The following is a 22,136-nucleotide window of genomic DNA, read 5'->3' as shown; positions in this document are numbered from 1 at the left end:
AGATGAGTTCGTAAAAGAAACCAATAACGTCTGAATATTTAAAATACTACTATCAGTACTATTTAAACAATACAGCAAATAGTACAGAGAATACTAATCCTAATATTATTGAGATAATAGTAGGGTAAATAGTAGATTGCTGATAGATACCTACCGTGGGTGTTTCCCCATGAGAATGACCTCTTCTGTGCCGTCCCTCTTCACCTTGTGGACATTGTAGGTGAGGGTCTGGTCGTTGACCCTGGAGGACAGGTCCCACAGCCTTGGGTACCTCTCCCCACTGCACACCCCCACACAGAACCGCAGTTCCAAGCACACACCTATAGACAGCGGAGGGGAGAGGACCAATAGGAAATGGTTTTCCTGAACGAAACTCCATGTCAATTTAGCATCAAAAGTAAAAACGGTTTTGTATCGGTCAATGTTAGTCTCGGAGTTCATTGATAGGTCATGTCATGTGAATTAAATGGTCGTATGTTTATTCTCTGGGCTTTTCTTTATGAATCCACAGGAGTCTCTCCACCGTTAGACACAAACACTGCAAGATAATGCAGGATGAACTTGAAGCCTTTTCTGAACAGTCTCCGACTCCACCACATTCTAACCGATTTCCAATCAGTCAACCAAGAGAGCAACCAATGCCTGTAAGTCTCCACCTAACCGCTCTTACTAACCTGCAGTCAGTATCCCGGGGAAGCGGGCGATGTGTTTGTGGTCCTCTGTCTCCAGGTTCCATGTCACGACCTGAGTGATGCCGGTGCGGGGGGAGGGACAGAAGGCCACTGCGTGCGTCCCCATCCGGTTGACGGTGACCTGGGAGATGTAGTCCTGGCTGCAGCCCAGGATGGAGCGCTGGTACTTGAAACTGGCTGTGCTGTACAGCTCAATATGAATGATCTCACTGTCCCGCTTGTAAGGGTACCTGGGAGGGATTAGGGAGGGATTAGGGAGGGAGGGATTAGGGAGGAGGGAGGCATAAACATAGGCAGGTGCACTATGAATAGCAATGGTCTGTTTCTCTAATAAAACATCTAATATGATTATGATGCCATAATAGACTTTTCAGAAGCACGTATGACTACTCTGTTCATAAGGCATTATACACACATGTCTATAATGCCTTACGAGCTATGCATTCTGTGTTGTAATGCATAACATAGGGTTATGGTTAATGAAGGGGATGCATACTTGCACTTAAAGTAACTGTACAGTGAAAATCTTAATTTTAAAAGTTGATATTCTGTTAACTCATACCTATAGGCCTACTCGTATTTGTGGCCAAACCATAAATTAGAGGAAAAAAAGCACCTCAATCTTGTATCTCAAGCAGACCGTTTAAAAAAAAGGGTTGCTATTTCCTCATGACATAACATGTTGGCTCATTGCCTGAGCTGGCCAATCAGCTGTCTACTCCTATGAATATTTTTAATGACCGGGAATACACCCACACCATTCTGCTTTTGGGGTACGCCCACACCATTCTGCTTTTGGGGTACGCCCACACCATTCTGCTTTTGTGGTACGCCCACACCATTCTGCTTTTGTGGTACGCCCACACCATTCTGCTTTTGGGGTACGCCCACACCATTCTGCGGGTACGCCCACACCATTCTGCGGGTACGCCCACACCATTCTGCGGGCACGCCCACACCATTCTAAATATATAAAACAGATACCTGCAGAAGAGCAGTAGGTACTGATTGGTCATCTCCACTGCTTGTATGGAGGCAGCACCATGCTGGGCTCTGAGGACAGACAACACAGCCCCTCCTCTGGCACTAAGCACTGCTGCCTGACCTCCAGACCTGAGAGACAGAGAGAGAGAGAGACTATGTACAGACTCAGTGAGCATAGCCTTGCTATTGAGAAAGGCCGCCGTAGGCAGACATGGCTCTCAAGAGAAGACAGGCTATGTGCACACTGCCCATAAAATGAGGTGGAAACTGAGCTGCACTTCCTAACCTTCTGCCCAATGTATGACCATATTAGAGAGACATATTTCCCTCAGATTACACAGATCCACAAAGAATTTGAAAACAAATCCAATTTTGATAAACTCCCATATCTACTGGGAGAAATTCTACAGTGTGCCATCACAGCAGCAAGATTTGTGACCTGTTGCCACAAGAAAAGGGCAACCAGTGAAGAACAAACACCATTGTAAATACAACCCATATTTATGCTTATTTATTTTAACTTGTGTGCTTTAACCATTTGTACATTGTTACAACACTGTATATATATAATATRACATTTGTAATGYCTTTMTTGTTTTGAAACTTCTGTATGTGTAATGTTTACTGTTAATTTGTATTGTTTATTTCACTTTTGTATAATATCTACCTCACTTGCTTTGGCAATGTTAACACATGTTTCCCATGCCAATAAAGCCCCTTGAATTGAATTGAGAGAGACAGAGACAGAGACAGAGACAGAGAGACAGAGACAGAGACAGAGAGAGAGAGAGAGAGAGACAGAGAGAGAGAACGCGAGACGCACACACATGCACACACACAGAAAGAGAAAGGGAGAGAAGCCAGAAAAAGCGAGTGAGAAAACACAGAGGAACCCACAGACTATTAAAGGTCCATCAACACACTGCCTTGGCTACTCAGCCAGACCCAGCCAGACCCAGACTCAGCCAGACCCAGCCAGACCCAGCACCTAACTCAAAGAGCCAACAGACCTTATAAAGCTTTCCAGATACTGGCCACGTCTCCACTTCAAAGGGCTGTACGGTTGTAAACACAGTAACAGGGTTTATTTGAGGTTTCACTGTATTTAAAAAAATGTGCTATTTTTTAAATGTGCTATTGTTAGCTATTTTTCCTAACAATGCCAGTCCTGTGAGAACACAGCGGTAGCTTTGTAGAGTTAGTCATGACTACATATGGACCTCTGAATGGTCTTAATGTATTCTCAAGTACTCAAATTCCTATATTGAAATACATACATTTGTAAGAATTTTGTATTTATTTAAAATACAATCCACTGACAGTATTTCTAAAATAATATCTGGAAGCACTAATTTAAATGTGGTCTGCACACACAGCTGTCAAACTCTTTCCCTGATACAGCAACCTTTCATATATTTATTTTATTTAACTAGGCAAGTCAGTAAGAACATATTCTTATTTACAATGACGGCCTACCGAAAGGCAAAAAACCTCATGCAGGGACAGGGAATATATAACATATAAATATAACATATAAATATAGGACAAAACACACATCACGACAAGAGAGACAACACAACACTACATAAAGAGAAACCTAAGACAACAACATAGCAAGGCAGCAACACATGACAACACAGCATGGTATCAACATGACAACAACATGGTAGCAGCACAAAACATGGTACAAACATTATTGGGCACAGACAACAGCGCAAAGGGCAAGAAGGTAGAGACAACAATACATCACACAAAGCAGCCACAACTGTCAGTAAGATTGTCCATGATTGAGTCTTTGAGTGTCTGTTGCAGCTCGTTCCAGTCGCTAGCTGCAGCGAACTGAAAAGACGAGCGACCCAGGGATGTGTGTGCTTTGGGGACCTTTAACAGAATGTGACTGGCAGAACGGGTGTTGTATGTGGAGGATGAGGGCTGCAGTAGATTTCCCAGATAAGGGGGAGTGAGGCCTAAGAGGGTTTTATAAATAAGCATCAACCAGTGGGTCTTGCGACGGGTATACAGAGATGACCAGATTACAGAGGAGTATAGAGTGCAGTGATGTGTCCTATAAGGAGCATTGGTGGCAAATCTGATATCAGAATGGTAATGAACATCTAGCCGCTCGAGAGCACCCTTACCTGCTGATCTATAAATGATGTCTCCGTAATCTAGCATGGGTAGGATGGTCATCTGAATCAGGGTTAGTTTGGCAGCTGGGGTGAAAGAGGAGCAATTACGATAGAGGAAACCAAGTCTAGATTTTACATTAGCCTGCAGCTTTGATATGTGCTGAGAGAAGGACAGTGTACCGTCTAGCCATACTCCCAAGTACTTGTATGAGGTGACTACCTCAAGCTCTAAACCCTCAGAGGTAGTAATCACACCTGTGGGGAGAGGGCCATTCTTCTTACCAAACCACATGACCTTTGTTTTGGATGTGTTCGGAACAAGGTTAAGGGTAGAGAAAGCTTGTTGGACACAAAGAAAGCTTTGTTGTAGAGCATTTAACACAAAATCCGGGGAGGGGCCAGCTGAGCATAAGACTGTATCATTTGCATATAAATGGATGAGAGCTTCCTACTGCCTGAGCTATGTTGTTGATGTAAATTGAGAAGAGTGTGGGGCCTAGGATTGAGCCTTAGGGGACTCCCTTGGTGACAGGCAGTGGATGAGACAGCAGATGTTCTGACTTTATACACTGCACTCTTTGAGAGAGGTAATTAGCAAACCAGGCCAAAGACCCCTCAGAGACACCAATACTCCTTAGCCGGCCCACAAGAATGGAATGGTTTGGCCAAGTCAATAAAAATAACAGCACAACATTGCTTAGAATCAAGGGCAATGGTGACATCATTGAGGACCTTTAAGGTTACAGTGACACATCCATAACCTGAGCGGAAACCAGATTGCATACCAGAGAGAATACTATAGACATCAAGAAAGCCAGTCAGTTGATTATTGACAAGTTTTTGCAACACTTTGGATAAACAGGGCAAAATAGAAATAGACCTATAACAGTTAGGATCAGCTTGATCTCCCCCTTTAAATAAAGGACGAACCGTGGCTGCCTTCCAAGCAAAGGGAACCTCCCCAGAGAGGAAAGACAGGTTATAAAGGTCAGAAATAGGCTTGGCGATGATAGGGGCAGCAACCTTAAAGATGAAAGGATCAAAACCATCTGACCCAGATGTTTTTTTGGGGGTCAAGTTTCAAGGGCTCCTTTAGCACCTTGGACTCAGTGGCTGCCTGCAGGGAGAAACTTTGTAGCGGGACAAGGGAAAAAGAGGGAGAAGCATCGGTGACAGTCGCATTAGAAGGGGTGGGAGATGAGGAAATGTTGGACGGGCAAGGAGGCATGGCTGAGTCAAATAGGAATCCTGACTTAATGAAGTGGTGATTAAAGAGCTCAGCCATGTGCTTCTTGTCAGTAACAACCATATCAAAAACTTTAAGGGACATAGGCAGCTGTGAGGGTTTATTCTCCAGGTCTTTAACCATTTTCCAGAACTTCTTGGGGTTAGACAGACAGAGAGAGAACTGCTCCTTAAAGTAACTAACTTTGGCCTTCCGGATAGCCTGAGTGCACTTATTTCTCATTTGCCTAAACAAGAGCCAGTCAGCCTGAGTATGCGCATGCCGAGCCTTTCTCCAAATGAAAGTCTTGAGGTGGAGTAACTTTGCAAGATCACAGTCAAACCAGGGGCTGAACCTGGTTTTATTCTCATTTTCTTTACGGGGGCGTGTTTGTTAACAATACCACTGAAAATATCAAAAAAGGTCCAAGCTGATTCTATACCATTTTACAGAGGCCAGTTCATGAAGGAAGGCTTGCTCATTTCTTAGTTTTTTAGCAAGTGAATATGACAAATCAGGACAGATCATTTCACTGAGCAGCCATTACAAACACAGGCTATAAAACAATGCTCACTAAGGCCATTACAGAAAACACCAGACTGATACCTATCAGGATTATTTGTGAGGATAACATCAAGAAGAGTAGCCTTTTCTGGGTGTTTGGAGTCATACCTTGTGGGATTGGTAATAATCTGATAAAGATTTAGGGAGTCCCATTGCTTTAGGACTTGGTCAGGTGGTTTAAGCATGTCACAGTTTAGGTCACCGAGCAGGACAAATTCAGACTTGGTATAGGGGGCCAGGAGAGAGCTTAGGGCAGGTAGGCTAAAGGCCGGTGCTGATGGTGGTCGTTAGCACCCAGCAACAGTCAACAAAGAGCTATTTGAAAGTGTAATACTTAAAACCAGCAAATCAAATTGTTTGGTGACAGACTTGGTGGAGACAACTCGAGCACTGAAGGTGATCCTTGGTAAAGATTGCCACTCCCCCACTCTTGGAAGATCTGTCTTGCCCGAAAAAGGTTATTACCAGAAAGGATAACATCAGTATTCAAAACACTCTTCCTTAACCATGTCTCAGTAATGACCAACACATCTGGATTGGAGCTGTGAACTGTGACAATAACTCTACTACGAACTCGGACCCAGGCGCAGAGAAACACAGCAGGCAGAGGTGAGAGCAAATCCAGAATGTTTACTGAAGTATTCACAGGAAAACCAACAAAGCAAGTGCACATGAGTACAACACAAAACAAGACTAGAGACCTGAGCAACCGGCCCAGTCCCATAGAGGAACCTAAATAGCCCTAAACCAGGTGAACCCAATAATCCCAATCAGGCTCACCTGTACACTAGAAACATAAGGGTGCCCTCCAGTGGCACCCTCAGGTATAACACTCCATGATGACCTCTAACCTGTGACAGGACCCCCCTACCCCCTCAAGGAACAGCTCCCGACGTTCCAAAATGGACCCCGGACCGGAACCCAGGACCGTTTCTCAGGACCGTAACCCTCCCAGTCCACGAGATACTGAGACCCCCGCCGGATCTGACGCGTCGCACCGTATAGGCTGGCTGTCGCGCTATCATGCGAGGCGGAGGTGGAGGCCGAGTGGCCGGAACCAGAGGACTGGATACCACAGGTTTGAGTCTGGAGATGTGGAAGATGGGATGAAGTCTGGAGAGTCTGGAGATGTGAACCGGAAGCAGAGGACAGGATACCACAGGTTTGAGTCTGGAGAGTCTGGAGATGTGAACCGGAACCAGAGGACAGGATACCACAGGTTTGAGTCTGGAGAGTCTGGAGATGTGAACCGGAACCTAGAGGACAGGATACCCAGGTTTGAGTCTGGAGAGTCTGGAGATGTGAACCGGAACCAGAGGACAGGATACCACAGGTTTGAGTCTGGAGAGTCTGGAGATGTGAACGGAACGCAGAGGACAAGGATACCACAGGTTTGAGTCTGGAGAGTCTGGAGATGTGAACCGGAACCAGAGGACAGGATACCACAGGTTATGAGTCTGGAGATGTGGAAGGTGGGATGAACCCTCTAACATGAACCCACACTTTTAATTGATCCATTTTAGGTAATACGTTTCTAGTGTTAACGTGCAGAAAACCCAGGCTTTTACGGGAGCAGAAATCAGGGAAGATATAACAGCACAAGTCAGAATTGGGGCTAGCAACAGAGGATGGGCCAGGGTGTACATGCACATTTCCAGATATCATCAACAGTAATACAATCAGGGCACGGCAGAGGACAGGGAGAGCTCTGCAGTGCTGATTTATGACATTTGAATGTGCGTCAGATGGAAACAAGATCATATTGTACAGCCATTTCATCAGGTAACATGAATACAAAGCCGTCGAGAGGTGGTTAGAATATTACGGGAGGCCACAAGTCTGTGTAACCAATAGAGAGTCAGAGTCCTGAGTGTGGGAACAAACATAGTCTGTCCCACGGTTGGGTAAAGAAAGTTCGTCGTCAACAAAGCATGAAGGAGTCATGAGGCAAATAGCAAAATGAACAAGAAAAAAAATACAGTTGAAGTCGGAAGTTTACATACACTTAGGTTGGAGTCATTAAAACTCGTTTTTCAACCACTCCACAAATGTCTTGTTAACAAACTATAGTTTTGGCAAGTCAGTTAGGACATTTACTTTGTGCATGACACAAGGTGTCCCTGTGGATGTATTTCAAGGCCTACCTTCAAACTCAGTGCCTCTTTGCTTGACATCATGGGAAAATCAAAAGAAATCAGCCAAAACCTCATTAAAAATATTGTAGACCTCCACAAGTCAGGTTCACCCTTGGGAGCAATTTCCAAATGCCTGAAGGTACCACGTTCATCTGTACAAACAATAGTATGCAAGTATAAACACCATGGAACCACGCAGCCGTCATACCGCTCAGGAAGGAGACGCGTTCTGTCTCCTAGTGATGAATGTACTTTGGTGCGAAAAGTGCAAATCAATCCCACAACAGCAAAGGACCTTGTGAAGATGCTGGAGGAAGCAGGTACAAAAGTATCTATATCCACAGCAAAATGAGTCCTATATCGACATAACCTGAAAGGCCGCTCAGCAAGGAAGAAGCCAATGCTCCAAAACTGCCATAAAAAAGACAGACTACGGTTTGCAACTGCACATGGGGACAAAGATTGTACTTTTTGGAGAAATGTCCTCTGGTCTGATGAAACAAAAATAGAGCTGTTTTGCCATAATGACCATCGTTATGTTTGGAGGAAAAAGGGGGATGCTTGCATGCCGAAGAACACCATCCCAACCATGAAGCACGGGGGTGGCAGCATCATGTTGTGGGGGTGCTTTGCTGCAGGAGGGACTGGTGCACTTCACAAAATAGATGGCATCATGAGGCAGGAAAATTATGTGGATATATTGAAGCAACATCTCAAGACATCAGTCAGGAAGTTAAAGCTTGGTCGCAAATGGGCCTTCCAAATGGCCAAGGACCCCAAGCATATTTCCAAAGTTGTGACAAAATGACTTAAGGACAACAAAGTCAAGGTATTCGAGTGGCCATCACAAAGCCCTGACCTCAATCCTATAGAAAATTTGTGGGCAGAACTGAAAAAGTGTGTGCGAGCAAGGAGGCCTACATACCTGACTGTTACACCAGCTCTGTCAGAAGGAATGGACCAAAATTAACCCAACTTATTGTGGGAAGTTTGTGGAAGGCTACCCGAAACGTTTGACCCAAGCTAAACAATTTAAAGGCAACCTCTGACCCACTGGGAATGCGATGAAAGAAATAATAGCTGAAATAAATCATTCTCTCTACTATTATTCTGACATTTCACATTCTTAAAATATAGTGGTGATCCTAACTGACCTAAAACAGGGAATATTTACTTGGATTAAATGTCAGGAATTGTGAAAAACTGAATTTAAATGTATTTGGCTAAGGTGTATGTAAACTTCCGACTTCATCTGTATATAACGACTTGGGGCTAGCAAATAGTATGTTCAGAGTCACTCGCCCCAGCAGTGCATGTGTGCTGGAGGCGAGCAAAAGCCCGGGGGGGGGGGACAGGCCAGGGCAGACGGTGAACAGGTCGCCAGGTGGAATCCAAGCAGCAGTGCAGCAGGCTATGTAGATGGTAATCACCAGAAACCGAAGCCCAATTTATTATACTGTAACCATCCACAGACAGCTTGTATTACTAACTACCTCAACGACCCAATTTGTCATTCCTTTTACATCTACACCACTCAGGTGTGAGAGGATGGATTCCACCAGCCAATCACATTATCCACGACATCCTCCTCCATCCTCCCATTTAATCAAGTCATATGAAATAAGATTAAGATTTAACACTGCCTGGAAAATGTATTGTTTCATGTGTCATGTACACATATCCTGATGTCCAACGTTATCGGTCTATTCGACAGGGGCTTATGTGTGAAAAGGTTCTCTAACATACCGGATTACATTTTAATAGGCACCTGAGAAGTAGTCTGTCTGAATAATTCAACGGTCTTTTCAAACCGCAGCCGTGAAATCTGTCAAGGTACTACGCTCGCCTGATTTCACAGCGTGTTAACAATGAGGACACGTGATATTATTTAAGAGCCAGACCAGGAGAAGTGACACCTGTCACTAATTGATTATTACTCTATGGCACTAAGAGACAATCACCATTAGCCCCAAAGCAAAAGAAACAAAAACGAATAAGAAAGACCGAAAGCAAACAAAATATCATGAATAATGTGGGGGAAAAAACGAAATATTGTTTACTCTATCGACCATGGATTTTTTTTCTTCAATATTCAAGGTTGAGTGTAAAACACTGAATCTCAATGTCCTTGAATCTCCCTATGTGTATAATTGGTTTGTTAAGTGTTTAGTTTTTTGTGTGGACCAGTTACAGACTAGCTGTTGTCACAGACAGACTAGCTGTTGTCACAGACAGACTAGCTGTTGTCACAGACAGACTAGCTGTTGTCACAGACAGACTAGCTGTTGTCACGGACAGACTAGCTGTTGTCACAGACAGACTAGCTGTTGTCACAGACTATCAGGGATCTGAATCAAGGACTAAACTCTGACCTGTAGGCGAAAAGCACATAGTCTTTGATGGAGTTGTGGGAGACCAGTACGGAATGGTCTTTATGGATGGGGTCACAGTCCAGGGTAATGTTGACACAGCACAGTAGAGAGCAGGACGAGACCAGGTCGAACACCTGAGAGGTTACAGAGAGGTCAATCAATCACCACGGTAACAAATATCCGATGTCAAGGCCCTGAACATAAACAATTAGCGTTTATGTTGCTTATGCTGATGTGATAATATATTGGACTATTGCAATACCTTCACCAGGTGACTTCCATCATAGAAGGCTACCAGCAGCTGTCCGTCACAGGCGGTGGTTACCACAGGAACGTCCAAAGAGTCACTCTCGGAGTAGATCACTTTCCCAGAATCCACCTCTCTGACCTGCAGACTCTGTCCCATGCGAACCACCAGTACCCTGTCCTCCAGACAGAGTGTGAGGGAGTCTCCCACCATGCCCCCCACCCCCTCCAGAGTCCTCACGGCGCGCCCCAGCTCCAGGTCCCACACCTTCAGGGTGCCGTCCCCATCGCAGGTGGCTGCCACCAGACCCCCCTGTCCCCTGGTCAGGGCCGTTACTATGGACGTGTGGCCTGGAGCAGAGCCAGAGGAAAAGGCATTCATCATGCCATTTACCTAGAATGGCATAGGATAACCTAACAACCATGTCTTACTGTTTGTGATAGTTATTTACCTGCCAGCAGGGTGTGTGGGATCTCTCCTGGGGGCACCAGAAAGCTGTAGGAGGGCACCAGGACTGGCAGAGAGGAACGGGCACACTGGGCCAGCAGGGCATGCAGGTAGCTAAACTTCTGTGGGTCACCTGGTATGAACACAAAACACTAACAGAGAGCAGGCCATACAGCTGGAACCTCGTATCGAAGCTTTTTATTTTTTTTTATTGTGTTGGAGGTACTTCAAACCCATCCATTTGAGACGTTGAGCCACTTTATCCATCAGTGACAATTGTAAGGGAGGTGAAGTGTACCTGGAGCCACGGGGAGGTCTTCAGCAACTATCTGTCCCAGACGGCCCATAACCTGGGAGGCTAGCTGGCAGGGGTCCTGGAGCAGCACGGTCCTGGAGAGCTCCAGAGTAGCAGCCAACACCTCCATATCTACCAACTCCCTGACGGACGGACGGACGGACGGACGCAGTGAGGGGAATGAAATGTGAGAGTAGAGCGGAACAAAGAGAGAGAGGACACACATCACTTATCTCAAACATACAGAATCAAACAGCAACTCAAAAGAAGCATCAAACAGAGAACCTACTTCTCTGGCAGCACGACGCCCTTCAGGTCCTCTTGTACATGGAGCACAGACAGACCCCAGGCCTTGTGCAGCAGGAACTCATAGTTAAACACACACTCAGACAGGAAGGCCAGTATCTGGCCTGACCGAACCAGGTGGTAGGGCAGGCCGTGGAGCTTTCTGAGGTTAAACACATAACTTTTTGTCGAGTCCTCCTCCAGTGTCCACGCCAGCGGCTGAAATATGTTCCTGTGTTGGCTATCCGTACCCCGGAAGTAGTCTGCGTAGTTTGCGTGTAGAACCATGCGGGAATCGTCCGTTTCGAGGTATCGTTTCACACACACCCTACCCAGCTCGGAGTGGGTCCAGCGGTAGACCCACGTCCCGTCTGTCTCCGCCTCCGTCAGGTGACTCCCAAGGTCTCGTCTCAGCCGCGCCCACAGCACGCACGGCACCCTGGGAAGGCTGGAGGAGGAAGTGGAGGATGAATGGGAGAGCGATACTTCCTGCAGAACCTTCCCATCTCTCCCCAGCAGGTCCAGTAGCTCCTAATGATCATAATAATAATAACTATAATAATAACAACAACAAAAACAATAATAACAACAACAACTATAATAATAATAAAACCTACAATAATAATAACAATAATAAAACCTACAATAATAATAACAATAATAAAACCTACAATAATAATAACTATAATAATAACTATAATAAAACCTACAATAATAATAACTATAATAATAACAACACTCATAATTACAATAATAACACATATTAATAACTATAAAAAATAATAATAAATAATAACCATAATACTATCAATAATAATATAACAATTATAATATCAAAAATAATAATAACAATAAAACTATAATAATAATAACAATTATAATATCAAAAATAATAATACTAACAATAATAATAACTATAAAAATAATAATAACTATAACAATAGCAATTATAACAACAATAATAACAACAATAATAACTATAATAATAACTATAGCAATTATAATAACAATAATAATAGTACCTATAATAATAACAACAATAATATCAATAACAATAGCAATTATAACAACAAAAATAATAATAACAAAAATAATAATAACAACAATAATAATAACAATAATAAACTATAATAATATCAATAACAATAGCAATTATAACAACAACAATAATAATAATATATGTAGAATAGAATAGCTTGATTTTTCTCAAGATAATTTTTCGATTTGAAATTCAAATCCCAGTACTTGAGGTACAATTCAAGACAATGTCCAGCTGTGTGATTGGTCTGGCTCTCTATTTCTGTTGTTATTCCATGTGCTCACAGCTCTTTACATTCTCCTTCACTACCAATGTGTTTCACCCACCTCTTCCGTGACGCCCCCTCTGGAGAGTGATATAACCGCGGCTGCCCGTCCCACCAGCTGCTCCCCGTGGACCCTCTCCAAGCAAGCCAGCAGGCCTACGTAGAGCCCTTCCAGGTCGGGTGGGAGGCCTAGGCTGCCCTGGGGGGAGAAGGAGCTCCAGAGGACGGACTCAGCATAGACAGCCTCCAGGTAGAGAGGGGAGGGACAGGAAAGGCAGGCCTGGAGGAGAAGCTGCCACTGCCAGTCCTGGAGCCTGCGGTGGTCAGTCTGGAGTTGATGTTTTAGAGCCTTAGTGATGTCATCAGGACTGAGGGGTGGTAGGGACAGGACAGTGGGCTGGGCTGACTTCTGGATAGGGAAGGAGAATTTCATAATCAGTTTGATACTAGCATAATGACAGAGGGTTTTAGATAGGTACCATTCACGGTACATGTTCTGTCAGGTTGTCTCACATACAGTAACTTAGCAACACGCAGGCCCCACCCATCTGAGGAGCTCTCCTTTTCAACCATCTACTTCCTGTATTTGAGGGGTGCAAAATCCAGTTGTCACTTAAATCTCGCTGGATTGATTGCTTTCATTTTACTCTGGCGACTCTTCCCACTCTTGCTTGTGCCATTCGTTTTTTCCCATTAATGTAACGACCACGGAAACGTTTGTATTGACCAATCAAACACACCCCGGTTATGGCCCGAAATGGACTCAATGGAATACAATAGTTTTCCGTTGCATCTATGAGAAAACTAACGCTTGGTCTGGGATTTAACATCTCGATACTTACATCACAAGAAATAGAAGAAAGATATCTTTATTTAGGTGGGTGTTGATTTTTTTTTGCAATTAAAAAAAGTTTTTTAATACAGTTGAAATGTTTACAAATTAGATGCACTAAAATAAAAGCATTTTTTCCCACAAAGGAACACTCAGATTATAGTGATATTATGTCTGATCTCACAAACAATGTAAAGTATGTACATATACTGTAGGTGTAATCTATTTTAAATTGCGTGGGTATTCTTCTCTTGACACACTTGTTGAATTATGCAAGAGAACGTGACAAGTACAGTAATGAATCATTAATGAGGCAGTCTAGACAGCGCAGTTTATGATTACAGATAGGCCCTAGACAAAGGAAGTGTTTGGTGGTTGAAGCTCTGTTCCACCCCTTTATGTTAATGTATTCATTTATGCAAATACACCCAGTGAAGATGAGGCACAGATCCTTTTTCCTAGTATTTAAAAAAAATACCTGATATGCAAAAATAGTATATATACACACACGAGTGCTTTATAAGAAAATAAATGTGACATTTTACAATAAATTGAATATCTGAATTCCCACCAAAATGCCTGAATTTTGCCATTATTTGTCCATGCCAATACAATGTTTATGTGAAATAAATGATGAATTTAAACAATTCTAAATATTTGGAGTATCTTCATCCATTGTCCAACTGTTGCATTTTATCAGAATTGTATTTGAAACCTTTTAATGACCGTTGCCACAGTAACTGCACACCTGTACAGCAGTGTTCCTCCCAATTAGAATGTGACAAGAGATAAGGTGGGCAGCCTAAGTAATGGTAGGATAAACACTGTTGTACAGTATCTTTGTCAACCTGTCCTGACCTGCAGGGTGTGGGCGCAGGCCGAGTCTGTGGTGGCAGACAGGACGAGGTGGACGTTTGGGGGGAGAGGTGTACACAGCCAGGAGACGTCTGCTCCGTGCTCCTCAGAGAGAGCATCTATCCCGTCCAGCACAAGGATTACGGGGCTGTCCGCTCTCACCTGACCCAGCAGGGAGTGGAACTCATTCACCAACTGAGGGAGACCCTGGGTTGAATGGACACAGAATGATATTGGTCATTTAATGTTTGTATTCAATGTGTTTTCATGTTTGTACCTATTTTTGGTATGGACATAACTTTTGTGGTATAAAATGACAAAAATGTGGTTTCGGGGTGAAGTATCCCTTTACAGCTGACTAATATGAGCATTTTACCTTCTCATCTATTCTATCAAGACAGCATTCGTACTCTTCTATATGGGAATTGCATTGTTTGGAATAAGATGATAGATACGTATATGTCAGAGGTAGCTACCTCAGAGAGATCAGTGTGGTGGCTGTAGTTCTCAGCCAGCTGAACACACAGGTGCTGGAGAACCAGGCGCACATTCCTGCTCTCCCCCGTCAGGCCCACGAAACACACCAGCACCTTCACAGCTCTGAGAGGGAGAACATGCAAGTCCAGTTTGTGAGCACTACAGAGTCCTTCATATACACTCGGTCACAGGAATAGTATGGTTTGCTTATCACACCAAGCAGTATGGATTTTAGAGAGCGCTTCAATTCTTGACTTAGGATCATATCGTATTCTTAAACTGAAATAAGTGCATAATACCTTAACATTTTTACAAACATTTCCCATTGATGCCACCCCTCACCCAGTAATCCAGGAGGGAGCGAGGTGTGCCAGTCTGGCCATGGTGGTGCTCTTGCCCCAGCCAGGGGGACCCAGTAGGAGGATAGGTCTGAGAGAAGACCCTTCCTCCACAGCCCTCCTCATCTCACCCAGGAAGCCATCTCTCAACACATGGTGATTTTCCCTGGAGAGAGACTAGTCATGATGATATCAAACCACTTTGAAGCTAGCCTGGTTTGAGATCTGTTTGCGCTCTCTTGCCAGCTCGTAACGGTGCAATATTTGGCATGACAAATTGACCATAGGAGTTGGCACAAACATACAGTATCTGAAACCAGGCAACTTAGAAGCATGCAGGTGGCCATTCTAAATTGAAGAAAACCAAACCGGAGACTTACAGAGTGCGTCCATGGTTAACATGGCGATGGATCTCCTCCTGTATCCTCATTCTAGATGCTTCTCTCCGTCTGACGTCAAAGGAGCCTTTGACTTTGTTCCCCTTCATGACTCTGGAGTACGGGGGGACAGCTCGACTCAACATTTATGCCATCAGTTAACTGTTACGCAATAATCTTTGAGGGCCAACATAATGACAGATATACGTGTAACCATGTGATAAACATGTCATATAGTTCCAATATACTTTATTACATGTGTTATGCATGTATTTATTTGTCTCTCACTTGTTCAGAGAGTTGATGACAGTCCTCTGGAAGTGAGAGGAGATGTGTTCTGTGTAGAACTGTTGGGATCGGTTATGTTTGGGGTTCAGGCCCTTCCTTCCCCAGTCCACGTTACGCTCATAGATGTTGGTGTGGCGCAACTTTTTGAGGAAAGAAAGGGCAATGTGTCAGTGGAGGCGCCTCGAAGGAGGAAGGGGAGAACCATCTTCCTCAGTGAATAAAATAAAAATTGTGAAACATTTTCAAAGTTGTGGTTTTTAGATAAAACTATACTAAGTAAATTCACATCACCAAATAATTGATTAAAACACACTGTTTTGCTATACAAGTCTACAGTAGCACCATGGTGTAGCTGGAGGACAGCTAGCTTCCGTCCTCCTCTGGGTACATTGGCTTCAGTACAAAACCTAGGAGGTTCATGGTTCTCGCCTCTTTCCATAGACTTTCACAGTAATTATGACAACTTCAGGAGGACGTCCTCTAACCTATCAGAGCTCTTACAGCCTGAACTGACATGCTGTCCACCCAATCAAAGGATCAGAGAATGAATCTAGTACTGAAAGCATAAGCTACAGCTAGCTAGCACTGCAGTGCATAACATTTGGTAAATAGTTGAACAGTTTTGAACAAATGATTTCTTCAAAAATGAATAAGAAGCAAGAGAGGGAGAGAGAGATCAAGAGAGAGCTAGCTATAGCTCACTTTCACTTACTTAGCGAGCGAATGTAGCTAGCTAGTTTAGCCTATGCAAACACCAGGCTCAAACAGAGAAGGATGCTATGTTAGCTAACAGGCTATGGTTATCCAATACTGGAACTCTTCCAAGTCAAGGTAAGCTTTTGGTTTCTATTAATTTATTGCCACTGGGGCATGCCGGTGTAACTGCTAAACTGTTTGCTGACTGTACAATGTACTGCGTGATTGTACCGGGTTTACTAACGCGTTAGTTCTAGAGGCTGTGTGTAGCGGTTTGGCTTGGAAAGTTTTTTTTCTAGCCTGGTCACAGACAGCTGATGTGTTGTGCACTGAAGTCCACAAGCGAAGGGAAAAGTTGAGGGGAGGAGAGCGTGTAAATGCGAGAAGGAATACAACGAGCAAAGTGATCATGCGGTTTGTATGTGGCTGCTATGAAAGTGAAGTGTGTTTAGCATGTAATCAGGGGTGTATTCATTTCGCCGATTATGTTGAAAAACGTTTCTTAAACAGAAGCAAACGTAACGAAGTGGGGATAAACGTACCTGAATTTGTCCAACTATAAACTCTTGTTTGCAACTGTTGGACTAATGATTACACACTAGGTCAGCTAGAAGCAGGCGACTGTGTGCAAGGCAGTATTAAATGTGTCACTGTCGGCCTCCTTGATTACTCAAATGTTTCTCTCGACCTGAGCTGTGCACCTATGGTGTAAACTAATTTGTAGGCTAGGTTGTAACAACCTCATGATGGGTATAAGACAAATTCAAGTATCATGTAGTAGCCTAAACCTGTTGATGTAACATTGAACTGGGTGAATGGAATATGAATGACAATCATCCAATATGCTGTAATAGAATTTTGCATCCTGTAGCACAAACTCCAAAAAGTTTTGTGACACTGTAAAGTCCACGGAGAACAAGAGCACCTCCTCCCAGCTGCCCACTGCACTGAGGCTAGGAAACACTGTCACCACCGATAAATCTACGATAATCGAGAATTTCAATAAGCATTTCTCTACGGCTGGCCATGCTTTCCACCTGGCTACCCCTACCCCGGTCAACAGCTCTGCACCCCCCACAGCAACTTGCCCAAACCTCCACCATTTCTCTTTCACCCAAATCCAGATAGCTAATGTTCTGAAAGAGCTGAAAAATCTGGACGCCTACAAATCAGCCGGGCTAGAAAATCAGGACCCTCACTTTCTAAAATTATCCGCCGCAATTGTTACAACCCCTATTACCAGTCTGTTCAACCTCTCGTATCATCTGAGATCCCTGAAGATTGGGAAGCTGCCGCTGTCATCCCCCTCGTCAAAAGGGGGAGACACTCTAGACCCAAACTGTTACTGACCTATACCTATCCTACCCTGCCTTTCTAAAGTCTTTGAAAGCCAAGTTAACAAACAGATCACCGACCATTTCGAATCAAACCGTACCTTCTCCACTATGCAATCTGGTTTCTGAGCTGGTCATGGGTGCAACCTCAGCCACGCTTAAGGTGCTAAATGATATCATAACCGCCATCGATAATAGACAATACTGTGCAGCCGTATTCATCGACCTGGACAAGGCTTTCGACTCTGTCAATCACCACATTTTTATTGGCAGACTCAACAGCCTTGGTTTCTCAAATGACTGCCTCGCCTGGTTCACCAACTACTTCTCAGACAGAGTTCAGTGTGTCAAATCAGAGGGCCTGTTGTCCGGACCTCTGGCCGTCTCTAAGGGTTCAATTCTCGGGCCGACTCTTTTCTCTGTATACATCAATGATGTCGCTCTTGCTGTTGGTGATTCTCTGATCCACCTCTACGCAGACGACACCATTCTGTATACTTCTGGCCCTTCTTTGGACACTGTGTTCACAAACCTCCAAACGAGCTTCAATGCCATATAACACTCCTTCCGTGGCCTCCAACTGCTCTTAAATGCAAGTAAAACTAAATGCATGCTCTTCAACCGATCGCTGCCCGAACCCACCCGCCCGTCTAGCATCACTACTCTGGACGGTTCTGACTTATATATGTGGACAACTACAAATACCTAGGTGTCTGGTTAGACTGTGAACTCTCCTTCCAGACTCACGTTAATCATCTCCAATCCAAAATGAAATCTAGAATCAGCTTCCTATTTCGCAACAAAGCATCCTTCACTCATGCTGCCAAACATACCCTCATAAAATTGACTATGATACCAATCCTTGACTTCGGCAATGTCATTTACAAAATAGCCTCCAACACTCTACTCTGCAAATTGGATGTAGTCTATCACAGTGCCATCCGTTTTGTCACCAAAGCCCCATATACTACCCACCACTGTGACCTGTATGCTCTCGTTGGCTGGCCATCGCTTCATAATCGTCGCCAAACCCACTGGCTCCAGGTCATCTTTGGTAGGTAAAGCCCCGCCTTATCTCAGCTCACTGGTCACCATAGCAGCACCCACCCGTAGCACGCGCTCCAGCAGGTATATTTCACTGTTCATCCCCAAAGCCAACTCCTCCTTTGACCGCCTTTCCTTCCAATTTTCTGCTGCCAATGACTGGAACGAATTGCAAAAATCACTGAAGCTGGAGACTTATATCTCCCTCACTAACTTTAAGCATCAGCTGTCAGAGCAGCTTACTGATCATTGCACCTGTACACAGCCCATCTGTAAATAGCCCACCCACCCAACTACCTCATCCCCATTTTTATTTTTATTTTTTTGCTCCTTTGCACCCCAGTATCTCTACTTGCACATTCATATTCTGTACATCTATCATTCCAGTGTTTAATTGCTAAATTGTAATTATTTCGCCACTATGGCCTATTTATTGCCTTACCTCCCTAATCTTACTACATTTGCACACACTGTATATAGATTTTTCTATTGTGTTATTGACTGTACGCTTGTTTATCCCATGTGTAACTCTGTGTTGTTTGTGTCGCACTGCTTTGCTTTATCTTGACCAGGTCGCAGTTGTAAATGAGAACTTGTTCTCAACTGTCCTACCTGGTTAAATAAAGGAGAAATAAATAAAATAAAACATATAAATAAGGCCATGCTCATAAAAACAATTATCATCCTCCTTCATCTTAAACGGAACCGACCGCAATGTAGATATCGATGAGCAGTGTTACTCTGTGAAAGTATGGAACAACGAAGATATCGATGAGCAGTGTTACTCTGTGAAAGTATGGAACAATGTAGATATCGATGAGCAGTGTTACTCTGTGAAAGTATGGAACAAAATGAATTTTGTCTTTGTATCATGCTCTCTCCTTTATGCTCTCACACACACACACACACACACACACACTACACACACACACACACCACACGCACACACACACACACACACACACACACACACACACACACACACACCTTTTTGTGAACGCGATCCATGAAGCCCTGGTGTGCTGCTTTCAGGGTGTGGTTGACCTGCGGGCGACCTTTCAGCAGGTCGATGTAGTGGGCGGCGTGTTCGTTCCTCAGGCTGTAGTGGAGGTCAGGGATGACCCTCTTATAGCAGTGGCAGTGTTCCTCTGGAGGGGCCTCGGCTCCTAGTGACTGGAGGCCCTGCTCTACCTCCCAGTCTAGAACTGGGTGGGGAGCAAACCGACAAGGCTAAACGCAATGTAGACTACTTCCTGTACACTACTGGAAGAGGGAAATAACCTGTTCCACTACTAAGGTGAAAAGACAATAATGATGACAATAATAACTACCCCCCCCATACACACCCGTACAAACCTGTCCTGAGGAGGTGAGATGTCCCCTCCTCCCCCAGAGCCTCTGTCCCACTCCTCTGTAGCACCCCCCACAGGTGCAAGCATGTAGCTTGCCACGCCTTCCTCGCCTGCCTCCTACGCTGGCCATCTCTACTCAGGAAGTCAGGCTGTTGGGTGCTACCAACACATACAGGAACTAGGTCATTTCAAGATGATTGACTAAGGAGACCTAACTTCAATCCAATATAGTGAAGGGATTTAAGACACTTGTGAATGGAATGGAAAAAAGCTGAGAGGGATGGTTGTTGTACTGTGAGAGCTCAATTTCCTTACGGTTAGTCTGGCTAATTTTAACTATCCTCAAACAATCATTTTCATAACAATACAAACAAGAGCCATGGAAACCAAACAAAGCATTTCATATGCCAGTTGGGTTTGGATTGCCAATGATTGTTGGTAACTAGTTTAGCAAGTTACACAAGCTTCAAATAAGAAACTATACTAGTGGTCCTTGTGATGGTCATTTCAACAATCCCTAAAACAAAACAAGTAGCATACTATGCAACAACCTCACAAAAAAGCAAAAAAGTGCTTTACAAAATACAAATAAAAGTTGACATCAATGTGTCATGGCCAAACTTGTGACATTCTCTCAGACTTTGAACTCAGACATAACAATTAAGAGCAACCGTGTAATTGTATATCTTACCTCACAGGGAGTAGGCGGTACACAGGAGGATCACAGTTCTCATCTAGTCTGTACCACGTCCGGAGTAGGATCAGATCCCGGTCGAAGTCTGCCCAACACCTCGTTGCCGCAGGACTTATCCGCGTCTCATCTGCATCAGAGAGGGAATTACGGGATACGGAAATCTCATCGCTCATTAACACAGAATTCGGAGCTGGATCGCCTGAATCATGATCGTTGTTGTGTTCTGGAACAAAGCTGCACGTGTCACTTCCTGTGGCGATATTAGACTTGGAATCACTGATGACGTCGTCCATCTTGGGGTGTTTTCTCTTGGACATCTTCTGTCTGTCTTTCTCCACCACGTTCACGATGGCCTCAAACACCTCTCTGGAGATAGTGCTGGGCAGGGTCTGGACCTCGTACTTCTGACCAAGGAACAACTAGCAAATAAAACACTAATTAATAACTTCATGAATCCAGGAGTTTAGCTAGTGACTGGCAGAAGGGTCGTAAACGTGTGGGAGGATATGTTGGATAAGAGATCAGTGAAAAGATAAAAAGGAGGAGAGAAATGATTTGAATAAAAACAAATTAAACTAGAGAGATATCTCACTATGAAGTTTGGCCCCAGTGTTTCCTGACACTGTGTGAGGGCCTCCACATGCAGCTCTGCCGTGTCGTGTCTATCTGACACAGGGTCTCCCACGCCCCAGCGCAGGTCCACCATTCTGAAGTCATAGCCCCTCTGTTTGCAGTAGAGGTACAGGCGAGGGAACACAGTCTCCATCAACGCACTCCTCTCTGCCACCGTGTCTGTGTGGGGGGGGGGGGTGGGATTGTGGTTGATACATATACAGAGACAAGCACGTTCACGCTCGCGCTCGCACGCTTACCTTTATATCCACCACATATGTAGATCATGAATCTCCTCTTCTTGGCACGTTCCAGGTCATCTGTTATAACTGTGAGACCTAATGAATGAGGGTCTCCTCCTGTTGTCTTGACAACACCATTAGAAGATTCAGCCAATAGACATTTGACAATTTCGGGAACACTTTCAGTCCATGAGGTGACATCCTGGTTTACACAAACACGGTCCTCTTCTTCCAGTGCCACCAAACTCTGCAGCAGGTTTTGAGGAGCAGCATCCTCCGTGTCATCGAGTCCTCCATCTGGTAACGCTTTGAAAGC

The 22,136-nt window shown here is 44.2% G+C and overlaps 2 protein-coding genes across 2 annotated transcripts in view; both read right to left on the bottom strand.

Moving 5' to 3' along the window:
- Positions 1-11,897, bottom strand: part of LOC112069219 (uncharacterized) — a 16,470-nt gene extending 4,573 nt beyond the window's left edge. The window contains exons 1-7 of the mRNA XM_024136510.2: positions 11,094-11,897; positions 10,800-10,928; positions 10,364-10,698; positions 10,102-10,235; positions 1,677-1,805; positions 675-922; positions 155-320 (exon numbers count right to left, since the gene is read on the bottom strand). Coding sequence (XP_023992278.2) covers positions 155-320; positions 675-922; positions 1,677-1,805; positions 10,102-10,235; positions 10,364-10,698; positions 10,800-10,928; positions 11,094-11,316 — 1,364 coding nt within the window. The 5' untranslated portion in view covers positions 11,317-11,897. The remainder of the gene's footprint in view (positions 1-154; positions 321-674; positions 923-1,676; positions 1,806-10,101; positions 10,236-10,363; positions 10,699-10,799; positions 10,929-11,093) is intronic.
- Positions 11,376-22,136, bottom strand: LOC112069218 (NACHT domain- and WD repeat-containing protein 1). Its single transcript, XM_024136509.1, has 12 exons — positions 21,839-22,136; positions 21,559-21,758; positions 20,964-21,385; positions 20,277-20,431; positions 19,908-20,125; positions 15,847-15,986; positions 15,562-15,672; positions 15,186-15,347; positions 14,843-14,966; positions 14,370-14,573; positions 12,741-13,088; positions 11,376-11,906 (listed from the first exon to the last, which is right to left on the bottom strand). The coding sequence occupies exons 1-12, from the start codon at positions 21,864-21,866 to the stop codon at positions 11,376-11,378; spliced, it is 2,643 nt and encodes an 880-aa protein (XP_023992277.1). The 5' UTR covers positions 21,867-22,136.

This window comes from Salvelinus sp. IW2-2015, unplaced genomic scaffold (genome assembly GCF_002910315.2).
Source record: "Salvelinus sp. IW2-2015 unplaced genomic scaffold, ASM291031v2 Un_scaffold933, whole genome shotgun sequence".
Classification (NCBI taxonomy): Eukaryota; Metazoa; Chordata; class Actinopteri; order Salmoniformes; family Salmonidae; genus Salvelinus; species Salvelinus sp. IW2-2015.
The sequence above is the reverse complement of the archived record's forward strand: the minus strand, read 5'-3'. Positions and strand labels throughout refer to the sequence as shown.

Coding starts and splice junctions, on each gene's coding strand:
- LOC112069218 (XM_024136509.1), bottom strand. CDS start 21,866: ATGATCTACATATGTGGTGGATATAAAG. Junction 20,126..20,276: donor ATCTCACCTCCTCAGGACAG/GTTTGTACGGGT, acceptor CTCCCCACCCAG/TTCTAGACTGGGAGGTAGAG. Junction 15,673..15,846: donor GTCATCAACTCTCTGAACAA/GTGAGAGACAAA, acceptor CCCGTACTCCAG/AGTCATGAAGGGGAACAAAG.